Raw genomic sequence first — 14,743 nt, forward strand, 5'->3', positions numbered from 1 at the left:
TTAGGTCAGCTTCTCCACAGAAGATGTCAATGAATAAGGCCAGGGGTCTCAGACAAGGGCCGGGGCATGTTTTGCAGAGCCCACTGCAAGATGCCATCGAGCGAGCCCTGCAACAAAAAACAAAGAACAAAGTTACAAGTATCAGTTTGCACTTTTTGCCACACCTGACCATGTGATCATTCCCAGGTCAGCATCAGGGCAAAGGGCAGACCAGGGTTTGGGAAAGGAAAAGGTCAGGGCCTGGGAAAGAGGGTGGAAGGAGGGTACAATCCTGGTCTTTAAAATGTTAATAGGCACAGGCGATGCAGAAGGAAGCAGCTGTCTGACTTAGATTGTTAGCACAAAATAAACACACTGCGGTTTGGGAATGGGGAACAAATATCCGAATAAGCACAGTGGGAATGGGAATTGGTTGATTAGCAGGGATAACATGATTAAGATTATTGGGTGCTGTTCAGATTGGAAAACGGTTCGAAGTGGCATACTCCAAGGGTCAGTACGAGTCCCCTTTTCTTCTCAGTGTCTGTAGATGATTTGGACTCGAGCACAGGGAGCATGACGTTCAAAATTTGCTGATGTGGTGGCGGGGGAGTGAATTGGCAAACAGCAGGGAGGAATGTAAAACTTCGGGAGGAGACAGAGAGATTAGAAGAATGGGCAGATAGGTGGTAGGTGTAACTTAACATGCAAAAATGTGAGGAGATGCATTTTGATGGAAAACAAGGAATGGGATCATACACTCAATGGAAAGATGCTTAAGGATGTGGATGAACAGAGAGATCTGGGGATTCAAATGCATAATTCCCTGTAAGTGTGAGTGCAGGTGGATAAAACCATGAATATGGCAATAACTTTTATAAATAGGAGCGTGGCATACCAGAGTAAAGAATTAATCATAAACTTGTGCAAAACATTATATCGGCAACAGTTTGAGTGCTGAATGCAGTTTTGGGCACCCCTTTAGAGAAAGGACATTAAAGACATAGAGAACTTAGAGGGTAGATTCACCTGGATGATATTAGGGATGGGAAATTGTAATTATGAGGAGAGACTTGAGGTACTGGGACTAATTTCACTGGTGCAGAGATGGCTAAGAGGAGATTTAATGTAGGTTTTTAAGATTATAAAGGGTTTTGATAGGGTGAATATGGGTGGACTATATGGGGGAAAAAAAATTGGATAGGGCCTATTATTGGGTGGGGGTAGCGTGATCTGCTATTACCCTGCGCTCAATGGCCCCTGCGCAGGCAGGACAAGACTTTTGTGAGGCTTGAGGACTTATCTTCAAGCAGCTTTCCGAATCACCATTGACACGAGGATTACATGCAATTTGCACTTTCCACCAGTAGAGGGAGCTCTAATCTCTTAAAGGCAGGTTGTCTCTTAAAAATATGATCTGAGTTTGTACCAGACCTGTGAGAGTGCGTGCACCAGGGTTCTCTGCTGATGCACTAGAGGCCTTGGTGCAAAAGGTGGACAGAAGGAGGGACATCTTATATCCGCGGGGGGTGGGGGGGCAAGAGGCCCTCCAGACGTATACCCAAAAGGCAGGGGGGAGGCAGCGGGGAACAAAGTCAATGCCAGGTGCACAGCATCATGAACATGGATGCAGTGCAGGAAGAAGTTCAATGCTTTGACATGAGCGGTCAAGGTGAGTGAGGTCAACTGTCAAGTGGCGTCTCCAACCAACTGCTCCACGTATTACACCCCCCATCATCCACATACCAACAAACTCTTTCCATCAGTACTCAACTCTTCCAATCAGATGCTTCCTCTCACCCTTACACATTATCACTGTTGCAAGCCGCCCACCTACAACTCAAAGGCCACGCACACTGGCAGCTATTCAACCATGACAGGCACATCACCCAGACACACGTCCCGCTTTCTTGCAAGAGAAGGTGGCGCATATCAGGAGGTAGCAAGTGGCAGTGGCATTTAGCCCCTCAAGCCTGTTCTGCCATTCAGTGAGATCATGATTGATCTATGACCTAACTCCATATACCCACCTTAGTCCCATATCCCTTAATACCCTTGGTTCACAGAAATCTGTCAATCTCAGATTTAGAATTCACAATTGAGCTAGCATCAACTGCCGTCTGTAGAAGAGCGTTCCAAACTTCTCCCACCCTTTGCGTGTAGAAGCATTTCCTAACTTCATCCTGCATGTCCTGGCTCTAAATGTTAGGCTATGTCCCACGTCCTTGTATTCAAGTATAGGAGACCTCCAAAAACAGATACAAATGTCTTGGCAGCCAGAAACAATAATCCAGCCACCAACCTATAAATCCTGCATGGTCCCTTTAAATAGCGCTGGTGCAGGTCCTCCAGGCACTCTAAGACATGATCAGATGGTCGGGGTTAAGACTGTGCATGGAGTTGAGCGTTAAGTTCCAAAATGGTGTCTAAATCAGTGTTGCACATTGATTGTATGCATTTTCTCCTTACTTTACTTGCTTCTGGCGTTCGGTATTTGTGCATGCGCTAACTTCTATGCCAAGATGCGTCTGGCGCACGTCACGCTGGAAATGTGCGTGCGCAGCCAAGGTGCCATCTTGGATGTTGGAGAGGCCGTGTAGCGCCGAAACAACGGACGCTACACGGCCCAATTTAGCGCCCTATAAGTCCCCCCATGTTTGTTTATTTGTTCCTTTCTCCCTGAGTATTTTATAAGCTCACCTCTCTGAGAATCGAGTCAAACTCCTCCTTGTTGAAGATCTGCTCATTAACGAAGGAATCCACTTCTGCTTCATGTTCAATGGCAGTCTAAAGGGAAAGGAAGAAATATCAAGCAACTAAATATTAACTCATTGGATTCACAGTTAGTGTGGGGCTCTGCTTTTAACAACTTGCCTCCTCGTTGCTGTCTTGGTTCCTACTCCTCGTGAGATAGATGGCCGTTCCACAAACACTTACTTTCAGATCCAAGGTTGAAATTCTACGACTGACAATGATCCTGGGTGCATCCCCCACTGCGCTAGCAGGAAAGATAGATTCACCCCGTTCACTGTACTGCTGGGAGATGGGTATTCCACCCAGACAAGCGACTGACCAGGAATAACAATTTTCTTTCTCCCATGTGTTCCTGGGACACCGGCACTTTGCATGTTACACCAAGTGTGCATTTTAGGTCAGGTCCTGTAATCTTCATTACAATATCACAGGAAGAGCTTTGAAGTGAGTACTGATCAGTCCTGGGGTTGCTGGTGATATAAATCAGTTTCTGGGGCTGGTGGATCAGTCCTGGAGTTGCTGGTGATATAATTCAGGGTCTGTGAGTGGCTAATCAGCCGTAGCCCATGATTTGCTGCTCATTCTTTCATAAGAACATAAGAAACAGGCAGGAGTAGGCCATACGGCCCCTCGAGTCTGCTCCACCATTCAACAAGATCATGGCTGATCTTCGACCTCAACTCCACTTTCCCTCCCGATCCCTGCATCCCTTGATTCCCTTAGAGTCCAAAAATCTGTCGATCTCAGCCTTGAATATAATTAACAACTGAGCATCCACAGCCCTCTACGGTAGAGAATTCCAAAGATTCACAACCCTCTGAGTGAAGAAATTCCTCCTCATCACAGTCCTAAATGGCCGACCCCTTATCCTGAGACTATGCCCCCTAGTTCTAGACTATCCAGCCAGGGGGAACAGCCTCTCAGCATCTACCCTGTTAAGCCCTCTCAGAATCTTATATGTTTCAATGAGATTACTGCTCATTCTTCTAAACTCCAGAGAGTATAGGCCCATTCTACTCAATCTTACTTCATAGGACAACCCTCTCATCCCAGGAATCAATCTAGTGAACCTTTGTTGCACCGCTTCTAAGGCAAGTATATCCTTCCTTAGGTAATTATATCAAAACTGTATACAGTACTCCAGGTGTGGTCTCAGCAAAGCCCTGTACAATTGCAGCAAGACTTCCTAACTCTTGTGCTCCAACCCCCTTGGAATAAAGGCCAACATACCATTTGCCTTTCTAATTTCTTGCTGTACCTGCATGTTAACTTTTTGTGTTTCTTGTATAAGGACACCCAAATCCCTCTGAACACCAACATTCATTAGTTTCTCACCATTTAAAAAATATTCTGTTTTTCTATTCTTCCTTCTAAAGTGAATAACCTCACACTTCACTCCATCTGCCACCTTTTTGCCCACTCACTTAACCTGACTATATCTCTTTGCAGGCTGTGTCCTCACAGCTTACTTTCCCATCTAGCTTTGTATCATCAGCAAATTTGGGTACATTACACTCGGTCCCTTCATCTAAGTTATTAATATAGATTGTAAATAGCTGAGGCCCAAGCACTGATCCTTGCGGCACCCCACTAGTTACAGCCTGCCAACCTGAGAATGACCCATTTATCCCTACTCTCTGTTTTCTGTCCGTTAACCAATCCTCTATCCATGCTAATATATTACCCCCAACCCCATAAGCCCTTATCTTGTGTAACAACCTTTTGTGTGGCACCTTATCGAATGCCTTTTGAAAATCCAAATATACGATATCCACTGGTTCCTCTTTATCTACCCTGCTAGTTGCACCCTCAAAAAACTCTAATAGATTTGTCAAACACAATTTCCCTTTCATAAATCCATGTTGACTCTGCCTAATCATATTATGATTTTCTAAGTGCCCCGTTACTACGTCCTTAATAATGGATTCCAGCATTTTCCCAACTACTAATGTCAGGCTAACTGACTTGTAGTTTCCTGTTTTGTCTCTCCCTCCTTTCTTGAATAGCGGGGTTACATTTGCTAACTTCCAATCCACTGGGACTGTTCTAGAATCTATGGAATTTTCGAAGATCACAACCAATGCATCCATTATTTCTGCAGCCACCTCTTTTAAAACCATAGGTGGTAGGCCATCAGGTCCAGGGGATTTATCGGCTATTAGTCCCATTATTTTCTCCAGTACTTTTTCTTAACTAATATTAATTACTTTAAGTTCTTCACTCTTGTTAGATCCTTGGTTCCCCACTATTTCTGGTGTTCTCTACTGTGAAGACAGATACATAATTTGTTTGACATCTCTGCTAGTTCCTTTTTCCTCATTATAATTTCTCCTGTCTCAGCCTCGAAGGGACCCACATTTACTTTTGCTACTCTCTTCCTTTTTACATACTTTTAGAAGCTCTTACAATCTGTTTTTATATTTCTTGCTAGTTTACTCTCATTCTGTTTTCTCCCTCTCAATTTTTTGGTCATCCTTTGCTGGTTTCTAAAACTCTCCCAATCCTCAGGCTTACTACTCTTCTTGGCAACATTATAATCATCTTCTTTCAATCTAATACTATCCTTAACTTCTTTAGTTAGCCATGGAAGGATCACTTTTCCTGTGGAGTTTTTATTCCTCAGTGGAATGTATATTCATTGAGAATTATGAAATATTTCTTTAAATGTTCACCATTGCTTATCTACCATCATATCTTTTAATCTAATTTCCCAATCAACCTTAGACAACTCACGTCCTATACCTATGTAATTGACTTTGTTTAAATTTAAGACTCTAGTTTTGGACTTAAGTATGTCACTCTCAAACTCAATGTGAAATTCTATCATATTATGATCACTCTTCCCCAGAGGATCCCTTACTATGAAATTACTAATTAACCCCGTCTCATTACACAAGATCTAAAATAGCCTGTTCCCTGATTGGTTCCATGACGTATTGTTCGAGCAAATGGTCTCGAATGCATTCCATGAACTCGTCCTCCAAACTGCTTTTGCCAATTTGATTTGCCCAGTCTATGAAGATTATTGCATTACCTTTGTTTCAAGCTGCTCTTATTTCTTGATTAATACTCTGTCCAACAGTATAACTATTGTTAGGGGACCTATAAACTACTCCCACCAGTGATTTCTGCTCCTTGTTATTTCTTATCTCTACCCATACTGATCCTACTTCCTGATATTCCGAGCCAAGATCATTTCTCACTACTGTCTTTATGCCATCCTTTGTTATCAGGGCTAGCCCCCCTCCCCACCCCAACCTTCTCCCCACCCCTCCTTTCCCATTTTGTCTGTCTTTTCGAAAAGTCAAGTACCTTAGATTATTGCGTTCCCAACTTGGTCACCTTGCAACCACGTCTCAGTAATGGTTACTAGAACAAACCCATTTATCTCTATTTGTGCCTTTAATTCATCTATCTTGTTACGAATGCTTCATGCATTCAGATAAAGCGATTTTAATTTTAACTTTTTACTATTTTTCTCTGATTTGACCTTGTTCACTGATGCAGTATTACTGTTGAACTCTCTGTCCCTCCCTTTCCTTCAACACTTCCCCCCAGTTTTCTCTCCATCTCTGCTAAAGGTGCTGACTCTTGCTGGGACAGTTCCATGGGTGCTGCCTGCCCTCTGCTTCCTCACGCAACTGGCCATTCTTCAGGTTTGAGCCTAGACAGTGAGTGCCAGCAGAATATTGAACAGCGAGGGCATCACAGCTGAGCTCGATCCTGTTGTCACCCAGCACCCAATGCGCACACACTTTCCAGCAGGCTTCACTGAATAGCGATCAGGAATGGGAACCCTGGCTCATTTCCTCCCTCCCTAACGCAGGGATGCTGCGCTGATTGTAGCATCCTACCATTCCCCAAGCTGAGATTAGCAAACTCTGCACAAGCCAGTGATCAAACAAGGACTGTCCTGGTATGTGTGGCTCAGCAAGTGATGTGTGTGTTTGTGTGTGTATATGTGTTACACTCAGCACGTGATGTGTGTGTTTGTGTGTGTATATGTGTGACACTCAGCACCTGGTGTGTGTGTTTGTGCATGTATATGTGTGACAATTAACCCCTTGTGTGTGTGTTTGTGCATGTATATGTGTGACACTCCGCACCTGGTGTGTGTGTTTGTGCATGTATATGTGTGACACTCCGCACCTGGTGTGTGTGTTTGTGCGTGTATGTGTGACACTCCGCACCTGGTGTGTGTGTTTGTGCATGTATATGTGTGACACTCCGCACCTGGTGTGTGTGTTTGTGCATGTATATGTGTGACACTCCGCACCTGGTGTGTGTGTTTGGGCGTGTGTTTGTGTGACACTCTGTACCTGGTGTGGGAGTGTGTGTGTATGGGGCACAGTGAATGAACAAAAGCACTTGCATTTGTATAGCAGCTTTCACAACCTCAGGATGTTCCAAAGCACTTCACATCCAATGAAGTCATTTGAAAGAGTGGTCACTGTTATAATGTAGGGAAATGTGGCAGCCAATGTTCTCACAGCAAGGTCCCACAAACAGCAATGAGATAAATGACCAGATAACCTTTTTTTTTGGTGACGTTGGTTGAGGGATAAATGTTGGCCAGGACATCGGGAGAGCTCCCATGCTCTTCTTCAGATAATGCTGTGGGATGTCTTACAGACATCCATCTGAGGGGGTAGATAGGGGGCATCAGTTTACCATCTCATCTGAAAGACAGCACCTCCAACAATCATGCACTCCCTCAGTACTGCACTGAAGTGTCGGCCTAGATTATGTGCTCAAGTCTCTGGAACAGGGCTTGAACCCACAACCTTCTGATGCAGACTGCTGCCACTGGGCCAAGGCTGACACCGTATACCTTTGTAAGTTAAAATAATATATACTAACTGTATAGGAATGCAACAGTATGTAGCACATATGACTTAGCTACTAGCTGGATGAACTTACTAAGAATTGCAACTGCAGTTATCTGTAATACTGGTTCACAGAGTATCACTGACTTACCGGAGCTGTTTGTGTAGTCGGGGGTTTCTGTCGCACCTCAGGCTCAGCAGGTGTACTCAGCACTGATGTATTTGTACAAGAGGTACATCTCCCTGTCCTGTAACACAGATGAGGTCATGGATTCAGTAAAGGTCACAACACAAAATTATGGTTTTAATTTCTTAGTGAGTGTCAGACAGAGTGGGATCCTGCAGTGTAGTTACTTTAACATGCACCCAACACCAGAGTGGGATCCTGCAGTGTAGTTACTTTAACATGTACCCAACACCAGAGTGGGATCCTGTAGTGTAGTTACTTTAACATGTACCCAACACCAGAGTGGGATCCTGCAGTGTAGTTACTTTAACATGTACCCAACACCAGAGTGGGATCCTGCAGTGTAGTTACTTTAACATGTACCCAACACCAGAGTGGGATCCTGTAGTGTAGTTACTTTAACATGCACCCAACACCAGAGTGGGATCCTGCAGTGTAGTTACTTTAACATGCACCCAACACCAGAGTGGGATCCTGCAGTGTAGTTACTTTAACATGTACCCAACACCAGAGTGGGATCCTGCAGTGTAGTTACTTTAACATGTACCCAACACCAGAGTGGGATCCTGTAGTGTAGTTACTTTAACATGTACCCAACACCAGAGTGGGATCCTGTAGTGTAGTTACTTTAACATGTACCCAACACCAGAGTGGGATCCTGAAGTGTAGTTACTTTAACATGCACCCAACACCGGAGTGGGATCCTGTAGTGTAGTTACTTTAACATGTACCCAACACCAGAGTGGGATCCTGTAGTGTAGTTACTTTAACATGTACCCAACACCAGAGTGGGATCCTGAAGTGTAGTTACTTTAACATGCACCCAACACCAGAGTGGGATCCTGTAGTGTAGTTACTTTAACATTAATGGCTGCTATCCCGGTTGCTCCATTCACTTACCTCATATTCTCTGGAGTAGGAGGGAAGTGGCAGTGGGAGTGGAAAGCTGCTTGGCATTGGGTGCAGCGTTTCAGATCTCCACTAGCTTTGCAAGCCCCACAACTGGGGTTGAGTGTCTGATTTTCATGAGTTTGCAGCAACACCTGAAAATATAAACAGGGCATTAGGACCCGCATTACTCCCTTACAGGCAAGGTTGTTAGCTGGAATGGAAATTCCTGACTACAGCCTGGAGCAGCTAGACTTGGGTAGGAAAGATGCTGAGGGGAAAGAGATAGCAGTATGAATGGCAAAGAAGGGGAGTGAGAAGGGGTAGGGCTGCAATGAAGGGGAAAGGGAAGGAGGCAAGTATAGTAGTGATGGGGAGAGGGGAGAAGAGATGGGGAGAAGGGAGGGAAAATGAAAGGGAGAGGTAAAGGGGAAATGAAGGAAGGGTAGAAATGAAGTAGAGAGGAAAGGAAGCAGCTGGAGTGGTGTTTTGAGGGGGAAGAGAGAAGAAGATGAGAGCATGACTTTGGGATGGGGGAGGAAGGAGAATGCCAGTGTTAATGGAGAGTGGAGAAGGAATGCCAGAAATAACAGTGATGGTGGAGTGGGAGGAGGTGGTGCCCAGAAATCCCAGGCTATGATGGTGGATTGGGGGAGGGAGACGTAGTGGTCCCAGATTGTGGGAGTAGGGAGGGGGAGAGGGCAACCATGATCCTGCACCGTAATGGAGAGGTTGGAAAGGAGGATCCAGATTCAAGACTGTGATGGTGGGGGGAGGGGAGGGAAATGGAGACTCCAGTCTGTGATTGTGGGGTGGATTGAGTGGAGGAGGACCCTCAGTGATCAGGTTGTGGGAGAGACGGGGGAAATGGAGACCCTCGACTGTGGTGGTGGGGGAGAGAGGGGGGAATGGAGACCCTTGACTGTGATGGTGGGGGAGAAAGGTGGGAAATGGGGGCATCGACTGTGATGGTGGGGGAGAGAGGGGGGAATAGAGACCCTCGACTGTGATGGTGGGGGAGAGAGGGGGGAATAGAGACCCTCGACTGTGATGGTGCGGGAGAGAGGGGAGAATGGAGACCCTCAACTGTGATGGTGGGGGAGAGAGGGGAGAATGGAGACCCTCGACTGTGATGGTGGGGGAGAGAGGGGAGAATGGAGACCTTCGAGTGTGATGGGGGGGAGAGAGAGGGGACTGGAGGCCCCTGACTGAGATGGTGGGATGGGGTGAGGCGAGGCGGAACCTCAGACATCAGACTGCAATGGTGTGGGGAGGGTGAATGGAGACCCTCGACTATGATGGTTGGTGGAGGGATGAATGCAGACTCTAGATGATGTATCATAGTATGTACAGCACAGGAGGAGGCCATTCGGCCCATCATGCCTGTGCAGTTTTTTTGAAAGAGCTATCCAATTAGTCCCATTCCCCTATTCTTTCCCCATAGTATGTAACATTAACATTGGGATAAATTTTAACGTAGAGCCCGGAAGAGTGTGGAGGGGGGGAATTTCCGGATGGGAAACCCAGAGGTAAGGGTTTCCCAGACACCCTTGTGATTTTGACATAAAAAGACATCTTTCAATTTGACAGGCTGGCCATCAGTCGAACAGTAGAGCAGCCAGGGAGCGGGAGCCCCCAGGTAAGTCTTGGGTTGGGGGGGTGGTCGGACAGGGCTGGGGGAGTCGGACACGGCTGGGGAGTTGTCAGACACAGCTGGGGGGGGTCGGACACGGTTGGGTGGGGGTGGGTCGGTCATGGCTGGGGAGGGTTGGACACGGCTGGAGAGGGTTGTCAGACACGGCTGGGGTGGGGTGGGGGGGGTCAGACATGGCTGGGGGGATGGGCGGGGCTGTCAGCCGATCGCCTATATCGGATTGCAGCAGGTAAGCTTGTTGGGCCTGGAGGAAACACTCCTGCTCTTCCTGGCCCGCAAGCAGTACAATAAAGGCACTTACCTGTTGATCCGGGCCTTCTCGCCTCCTCTTACATGGCGTGAAGCAGAAGGCCCAGGAATCCCGGCCCCCAGGAGTTAAAAATAAAAATGCTGTTAAAATGGAGGCCCGCAGCCTCCTTAAAAGAATTCACTGACCGACCCGCCTCCTGAGAGCTTGTTGGTCGCCCGCCCTTCAATCCGACTCCGTTAAAACCGGATGTGGGAGGGTTGGAGGTAGGTTGGGGTCGGGATTTACTTTTTTCACAATTTTACCTTCCCACCCGCCCCCAACCCACCTGTTCATGGGGTTAAAATTTACCCCATTGTGTTACCTGCTGTTTCTCATTGCCAGTAAAAGAGGCTGAAGAGGAAGATGCCGATGAAGATGAAGAGGCTGTTGAAGATGGTGGTGTGGTTATTGCTGTGGATGGAAGTGCAGTGATGGGAGGTTGCTCTCTGCTGGTGAATGGTGTCGACTTCAGCAACTGCTCCAACTCTCCCACCAGCCTCTGCTGGTACAAGACCACCTAGTGCAGAAGAAACAGTCACTACACGGGAAAATGGGCGAACCAGGGGCCTGGTGTGGACAACACAAGCTGCTGCCGGCAATCCTTGATTAGGCACAGTTCCCAATACCAGCAAAATGGATGGGAAGGAAGCTGAGGGAGGAAAGCAGTGGGAAAGGTGAGACAAGGTTTCCTCAATTATCTATGAGGGATTGGCATGCGACAACCTGATGGTGGGATGAGGGTGTGTGGCACAGGGATGAGCGAAGTGCAACAGGAGGTCGAGGGAAATGTGGCAGGGGAACGAGGGGAGTGTGATGGGGGGGGGGGGATGAGGGGAGTTGAGCCGGGGGATGAGGGGAGCGTGGATGGAGAACAAGAGCAGCTTGCAGGGAGCGAGGGGAGTTCAGACAGAATGGAGGGGCAAAAAAAATGAAAGATATCAGCAAAGTTCTTGATTAACTGTTGAAGGGTGGAGCCGGAAAGGTCAGTGAATGAGTCTTAGAGATATGGATTCTGGGGTGATAAAGTCACGTATGGGTATACTGATATCTAAGGTTCTGTAGATCGAAGTAAGGACATTATTGGGCAGTGTTCTGGAGATGGAAATGAGGGCATTATTGGGCAGTCATGGGAGGAAAAAGGATTAGAGGAGACGTTGTTAATGTTTGGGGCTGGTATGAATGGAACCACAAGAAATCACTGCAATGGAGATGAGTCTGAACATGAGTTGGTGATGTTTGATTTGCCTTAAAGAGAAGGTCTTTGCTCCATCTCTATCTGACAGCAAAGCGCATGGCTCACTGGGGAGGCACGTTTTTGAACTGGTCTAAGCTGTATTTTTTTTGTTGTCTTTGGTTTTCTATATTAATGCCATATAATGATATTAAACATAGTTTTGCTTGGCTCACAGGCCACAGATTTTACTTTGAAGCAGGGTGGGCTGATGATGGCCTCACTGGGTCATGACTTACCTGGACTCCTGCTGCACTCTGCGATTGCTGACTCTTCTCGGACACAGCGGTTAATGTAGCTCGAGTGTCACCATTTTTGTGAGTGCAGGACAAACACTTCCAGGTGCCACTGAGCAGATACGGAAACAAAACAAAAATGAGTGACATATCAGCGCAGACAAACAGGTGGAGGAGCTTTGGGAGCAAGAAGAGGAGTTCAAGTCTATTAAAAATAGATTGTTTTAAACCTATTTTTGAAGTTTCAAGATGTAAATATAAGAGCCATATAATGAGGGTGGGATGTGTAACAGAGAGTGTTATAACTGAGAGCTTTATAATGAGGGTGGGGTGTGCAACAGATTATTATAACTGATCTTTATAATGAGGGTGTGGTGTATGACACAGAGTGTAATAACTGAGAGCTTTATAATGAAGGTGTGGTGTGTAACACGGAGTGTTATAACTGAGCGCTTTATAATAAGAGTGTTACCACTGAGCTACGGCTGACACTGATAACTGATTGGACCTGGGTCTTTCCTGTTCTGTATGACACAGGGCCCTCAAATCAGTGGGTGATGTAAAAGTTGACCTATTTTGCCACAGCTCTGGTACTTACATGGGTATTTCTGTGAGGGGAGGTACAAGGCAGCCTAAGTGAAAGGCTCGCGGACAACCATCGCAGCAGATCAGCTCGCCTCCATCTCTGCACACTGCGCACTCGTCATCGTTCTTCTGTTTGGGTAGGAAACAAGGGAAGGATGTGAGAAACACGCAGGGACAAACCGAGGCCTGGAGGGGAAGGGATCTGCAAAATTTCACATGTTCCCCCCACCCCGGAGATTTATTGGAGTTATTAAAGAAACCCTGGTGTGACTGTTTTAAAAATCCAGGATCTTTCAAAATGGCTGCGGTCAGACTCATGGCCTAAAAAAAGCCTGCAGCATTCTCTAACAACTCGGCAGGCTTCGTGTCTCAGACAGGTTTCCTTGCACAATGCAGTTGCATTCAAGCCCTGAGGCAAGCCATCAACATGGCCGGCCTACACATCAAAATTCGAGCAGGAAGTGATCGCAGGACAAAAGGTGAACCATCAAGGTACATTCGGAACAATGGTAAAGCATTTATGGAACAGATCAATACAGGAACTGGCCATTAATGTAAATGGGCCAGAGATGGGGTCCTTTGTCTTACGTTTTCGTGCTTAAATCAAACAATGAAGCAAGCTGATGAGGTACGAAAAAAAACCTGTTACCAGGAGGGTATAACTGGGAGCCTCCCAGTATCTCTCTCTCTCTTCTCTCTTCGCCTGGTGGCCGGGGTCCTGCTGCTTGCTAGCAACCAAGAAGGAAGGCCATCCAGTAAACCTCGCAACCACATGTCGACGGCAGCAGCAGGGCACGGAGGCCAGGCCTTTTCATCTGTTTCACCGGTGAGCATTAATTTTCTGGCCGCCACAAGAAAATCTAGCTAGGTATAAGGGTGGGGGTTAAAGGGATATTGCTAAAATTGTGATTTTAGAATTTTCCCTCGATGTGTCCGTTTCTTCCACCCCATAGCGATTTCTTTCTTTTTATCTTCTGTATTATACTGTTTACCTTGTAGTTTTTAGTTTTCTTATTAATAAACATTGGTTTTCCTTGTACCAATCCACTGGTCTGTTCGTCTGTCTTTGTTACCACCCGATAAGTCCTCAGCTCAGAATCAGGAAGGGGTAAGCGATTCGCAACCGCACTGCGGGCAGGGCAGCTCAGGAAAACAAAACTGGCTGACCTATAATAAGCCCGAGAAACAGTAATAAAACCCCTTACAGAGGGGAAGCACCAGACGCAAGGTACTCGAGAGCCCCATTCATACCCGCCTCCTGTGGAGTTGGAGCTGTGTTCAGTCATTAAAATAAATGGGCTGGAATTTCACCGAAAACAGAAAAAAATCATCCTGTCCATAATCTACTCCAGCCTGTTACATTATGAAAATACGAAAAATGCTGGCCGGGAAAAGACCAGCTAGTCCATCTAGCCTGTCTCATACAGTTGTGATGCCTTATGCTTCACAATTAAGATATTCCCTACCCACCCAGGTCCATATAATCTCCTAGGAGAGGTTAAAAACCAGAAAAAAATCCAAATTGATTGAAACTGGTGTTGGAGGTCACATCTCCGATCCCCAAGTTGATTGAAACTGGTGTTGGAGGTCACATCAGTCATGCCTTACATTCCTCAGTACCTGCCCCTTGTATGATGTGGTCTCCGTCCTAGCCAGGAACTGGTTCAGCTTTCTTTTGAAGGTATACAGCAAATGAGCCCTCAATGCACGAACAGGCAACTTGTTCCATAGATCTACTATTCTCTGGGAAAAGAAAAACCATCTAACATCCAACCTAGTTCTACCCTTGTGTAACTTATAAGCATAACTTCTGGTCCTTCCCAAACTATCTAATTTATCAGCATGGACACGTTTTAGTCCCTTCATTATTTTATCGATCAAATTGCCCATGGGTCTGCATTTCTTTGAAGTATATACGCCCAACTTTTTAAGCCTGTCTGGGTAGCTAATGTGTTTTAATGTTTATACATTTAAAGCTAGACTGCACCATGCAATGCTGCATATGATTGGCTTATGAATCAAGCTCAGGTCCTGGAGGTGAAAGGACAGCGTCCAATTGTGCCAACAAGCCCACTGTATCATGGCGCCCTCATGCTATTGTGCCATGAAGACCC

At 46.2% G+C, this 14,743-nt stretch overlaps 1 protein-coding gene across 1 annotated transcript in view; it reads right to left on the reverse strand.

The window, feature by feature from the left end:
• The window catches only part of aire (autoimmune regulator), a 30,493-nt gene continuing 15,750 nt past the window's right edge, over positions 1–14,743 (reverse strand). Inside the window, exons 4-10 of the mRNA XM_067994752.1 lie at positions 12,643–12,758; positions 12,048–12,156; positions 10,900–11,094; positions 8,647–8,789; positions 7,711–7,807; positions 2,680–2,766; positions 1–107 (exon numbers count right to left, since the gene is read on the reverse strand). Coding sequence (XP_067850853.1) covers positions 27–107; positions 2,680–2,766; positions 7,711–7,807; positions 8,647–8,789; positions 10,900–11,094; positions 12,048–12,156; positions 12,643–12,758 — 828 coding nt within the window. The 3' untranslated portion in view covers positions 1–26. The remainder of the gene's footprint in view (positions 108–2,679; positions 2,767–7,710; positions 7,808–8,646; positions 8,790–10,899; positions 11,095–12,047; positions 12,157–12,642; positions 12,759–14,743) is intronic.

Source organism: Heptranchias perlo, chromosome 13, assembly GCF_035084215.1.
Source record: "Heptranchias perlo isolate sHepPer1 chromosome 13, sHepPer1.hap1, whole genome shotgun sequence".
Lineage (NCBI taxonomy): Eukaryota > Metazoa > Chordata > Chondrichthyes > Hexanchiformes > Hexanchidae > Heptranchias > Heptranchias perlo.